Source organism: Cyprinodon variegatus, unplaced genomic scaffold, assembly GCF_000732505.1.
Source record: "Cyprinodon variegatus isolate N-32 unplaced genomic scaffold, C_variegatus-1.0 Scaffold72, whole genome shotgun sequence".
Taxonomy (NCBI): Eukaryota; Metazoa; Chordata; class Actinopteri; order Cyprinodontiformes; family Cyprinodontidae; genus Cyprinodon; species Cyprinodon variegatus.
Window position 1 is genome coordinate 150,321 of NW_015150525.1, and position 4,517 is coordinate 154,837.

General features: G+C 37.9%; 1 protein-coding gene across 1 annotated transcript in view; it reads right to left on the reverse strand.

Moving 5' to 3' along the window:
• The window catches only part of psma5 (proteasome subunit alpha 5), a 12,053-nt gene that overhangs the window by 4,350 nt on the left and 3,186 nt on the right, over nt 1-4,517 (reverse strand). Inside the window, exons 4-8 of the mRNA XM_015372423.1 lie at nt 3,559-3,685; nt 2,148-2,215; nt 1,939-2,046; nt 1,775-1,833; nt 1,560-1,662 (exon numbers count right to left, since the gene is read on the reverse strand). Coding sequence (XP_015227909.1) covers nt 1,560-1,662; nt 1,775-1,833; nt 1,939-2,046; nt 2,148-2,215; nt 3,559-3,685 — 465 coding nt within the window. The remainder of the gene's footprint in view (nt 1-1,559; nt 1,663-1,774; nt 1,834-1,938; nt 2,047-2,147; nt 2,216-3,558; nt 3,686-4,517) is intronic.

Sequence of the window (4,517 nt, forward strand, 5' to 3'; positions counted from 1 at the left end):
AAGGTCGCCTGAGTGTGTGTCGCAGTGAATGCAAATGTATATCTGCGTCATACCTTCGACAAGCTCCCTGTGACACACTGCTGTGGAAGTATAACCAGCCCTTTAGGGTTTTATGAAGCCAGAACCAAAAAAGATGATTATTTTAAATCAATTTTGCAACTGAGATTTAATTTCAATGTTTCACTACGGTATTTTTGTTTTTTTCATGACCATATAAAGGTTCTTGTTTAGAGTTCATTTTTGCAGGACTTTACTGTATCCTTTGTGGGAAAAAGTGCTAAATTGTACTTTGATACATGAATTTACATGCTAGGTACATCTATGGTTTTATCACTGTCATATTCATCATGTATATGGAGGAAGAAAAAGCAATATCGACCAAAACAATCACCTTCCAAAACAAATTATGGACAGCACATATTAATTAGAGATTGATTGAACCGCTGTCAAAAATAATTTATATTGCCTTGAAAAAATAATAAATAAATATGGAATTTATTCAGGATGTATCACAAAGGAAGCTTAATACAAATGACCGCAGAGGTTTTCAGATGTTTGTTTCAAATATTTGGAAGCGATTTTCTGTTCCTTCTGCAACACAGTTATGTTTTCCTTAAAATATAGAGGGTATTTAGAGCAATTTGTAGCTGGAGCACAGAGGCACGATAGTGTACAACTGATGGGTCTTTTATTTGCATCTGACATGAAATGTGCTTAGGAGGATGGACCTCCATGTTGCTTAAAAATATAAGCACTCCAACTACGGGTTGCTCTGGTGGGAGCGGACATACTGAAAGCCTCCTGGATAAGTGCAGTAATGTGTTCAGAAAAACTGAAGAAAAGTGCAGTTGCCTCCAGTTTAAGGCTACGTTCACACTGCAGCCTGAAGTGATCCAAATCTGATTTTTTGGCTCATATGCGACCTGGATCTGATCTTTTCATGACAGTCTGAACACAGATCTGTTTTTTTCCAATGTGAACCAGGCCACTTGGCTATGTGGTCCTGAATCCGATACGAATCTGATCTTTTCAAATGTGACCCATGTCTGAACGGCCAGGTGGGATTCATCCGACCTGAACGCCATTAATACCCAACAAAGGTCACTATTCTGGATCTTGCTATGAAGAAGCGGCAAAAAAAAAAAACAACCACCATGGCGGATGATGATGCGGAGAGCAGTATTCATGTTTAACCATCCTGAAAAGTTTGTGTTTTTATGGTTGGGAAAGAGCACTAGATGTTCTCCGGCACTACCATCCATGTTTACTTCCGTATACACGGAGCACGCTGGCCTGTGACGTCATTGCGTCCTCTACTGCGCATGGGGGACTCTTTCGTTGTATGACTGCAGTTCACACAGGAGATCACATGTATTTGGTAATGTGAACAGCAATGCAAAATAATCGTATTTCGCCCAAAAAATTGGAATTTAGCATCAAGGCCTGCTGTATGAATGTAGTCCAAGTCTGTTTTGTGATAGTCATTGTTTTTCAAATATAATTTTGACAAAAAACAAACAATCCGAGGACTTCAAGAAGAAGACAAACAGTCCCAATACCTTGTGGTAAACCTCCTGCAGAGAGCTTTGTGCTCCCTCTGAAGCAGAACCGATGGCTCGAGCGTCACACTGCACAAAGGTTCCTGAAGGGTCCATGTGGTACCTGTGTTACAAGAGAGACGAAAAAAGGAGCAAACAAAACTGCATAAAAGGAAAAAAATGGTATATAAAAAAAAAAAAAAAAGATCAGAGGTTGCAAAGTAATGGCTTCATACAGTTGTGGTCCTTTTTCATCCACTCCCCCAAACAGCAACGCAACACCAAAGGGTCGGCTCTGAATAAAACACAGAAGAATCAACAAGAGGCAGTTACATACACCTTATATTGCTCCATCCATCAGCACTGATGAAAAGAACTGGAGATGGTTGAAGGGACTGACCATAGCACCGGGGTCTGCGTCCTCCTCTCCAAACTGCAGCGCCAGGTTGGAAACAGCCTGAGTCACACTTTCAACCGTCATCGTCTCATTGTAGGTGAACCAGTGGTTCTGCAATAGACATGGATGACATAATTAATCTGAATTAAACAGTCAGTCTACGGTTTATCAAACTACAGCTTAAAAACCAAAAACAAAAAAAAAAAACATACCTGTGTTTCCACTCTTGCTTTGTCAATCAGAGTCTTGGCATCAGCTATTAACCCACTCATGGCACAACCTAAAGTGCAAACAATAAAAAAATTTAAAAAAGGAGGATGTGAATATTTTCTATGCTTTTCTTCCAACAGAAACTATCTAATATTTAGAAGAAGTTGCTTAGATAAATAATAAAAAGACGGCTCTAACTCAGTTATAAGATGGTTTATTTAAACTGTATCCTACTTGACAGTAGTACTTTTTCTCACCAATAAAAATTTATTTTGGTTGTAATTGTTTCAAAATAATAGAAGTAATACTCCATAAAGTCTTGTTTCCACCAAAACCACAGAACCGACTATATATAACTGACTATATATACACCTCATCGGTGTTCTCCAAAGCACTCTCTCAGGCCAATGTAATGTTTATCTACCTCTTGGTAACATGTTACGGTCACACTGCATATTGTCTCATTCTTGCGCTGTGGACACTCTGCTCAACAAACCTAAAAAAACAATTGCACCTTTATTTCCTAAATTACTGTCTATGCAAAATTTAATCATGGTTGTCCGTTACCCTTTTCGAACAAAACAGCAAAAAATAAATAAATAAAACAAAATGTTTAGGGTTGCAATAAGTTTGTGTGGATTATTATCTCATCTCTCTCCTCCTCTGCCTTTGGCAGCACCTTAGATACTAAAAAGTAGGCCTAATAGTATCTGTCGTCCTGGCCTCCATTTATGTACTGTTTGTCAGTTTTGCTCAACTATTTATCAGCTACTACTGCATCCTCTTAAGTTTACTGCAAACTTGTACACAGATTTGATTTAAAATGCAGCTGCCAGGGCAGTTTTGTTTTCTTCCTCTAAGAGCTATGTTGACCTTAACGTTCTTCTGTTGTTCATATCTGTTAGGTTTTTTAACATATCCATCTATTTTTTAGCACATCAACACTATCATGTACTTTGAGGTTTTCCTCCTCCATTTCCCTTCACTGTTACACAGGCTCACCTGACAAACATCTGCTTCTGAACTTTCAGCAGGATGGCTCTCGTTCTGGATTTCTGTCCTCCTTCCCTTTCATAACATAGATTCTGCTTTTACTTTTAAAGCTCTAATGAAAACTCATCTTTCACATATTAAGTTTGCCTATAAATAGAAGTTTCTATGGCTGACCTTATTTCTCCTCTTATGTACTTGTATTAGAGACCGTGTGACTTGATCATTTCAATATTATAATGCAGATAGCGTTAAATAAATGATTACCATGGTTGAGTTTTTGGTTTTTAATTCAATTTAATCCAAACAAATATGACCAAACAGTTAGCCCACCTATTTTTAATGGTTAAAGATATTTAAATCTTATACCTGTCACAATTATTGTTTTTTAAACATGAAGTCTTTTTTTATGTCACTACGTACCAATATGACTGTCAATCTCCACGATCTTCTCAATGCTGTTTGGCTCCATTAGTGGGGAGGTGATCCTCTTCTCCACAGCAAGACACACTCCTTCTGATGTCTGGATACCGATGGCAGTGGAGCCAAGCTAAAAGAGAACAAGAATGCACAGTAGAAAAACTCTGAGCCTGAATTTAAGGACATGATGCCAAGTCTTAGAGTGGAGGTCTTCAACGGGGGTCCGCAACCCCTAGGAGGTCCACTGAGGTACTGCATAGGGGTTGGGAAAGTTTTGGTTGATTAGACTTTTTATTTTTATATTCCCCCTAGTAATTTTTTCCACTAATTGAAATGTCTTTAAATACACATTAACATCAACTCAACACACAGTAGTAAACAGATAAATGGAGGCAGAAGATGTATTTCAGTCATCAATGCACACATTCAGCAACACACAGGAGCTCTTTTAAGCTGGGCACCATTCCATTCACAACACCTGTCCCATCAACCAGGAATCAGAAATACTGCAATAATCCCAGGGAGAAATTACTTTTGTTCAGTGGCGTCAAAAGTACACACATTTGTTACTCAAGTAATAGTATAGATACTACAGTTTAAAAAAACTCTGGTAAAAGTTAAAGTATCAACTTGACCTCTTTACTCAAGTAAAAGTGAAAAACTATGAGCTCCAAAAACTACTTAAAGTATAAAAGTATTAAGTAACCTTAAAAATCAAAAAAAAAAAAAACAACCAGATGCCACTATATGAATTAAAAGCTAAAATTTTCGACTATTTCGAAAACTTTTTTGAGATAGGGCCAAGTTGGTCTCTTGTTGGTCTCCATCTCCCGATACGCTCTCGCCTGTGTCTGACCTTTCAGACATTTCAGCATCTTTTTCTGAATCCCACATTGTAGCATGGCATAGACAATTCACGTTTACAGTTTAAAGAACACCTGCTTGCTTCTGATGATTTCCTT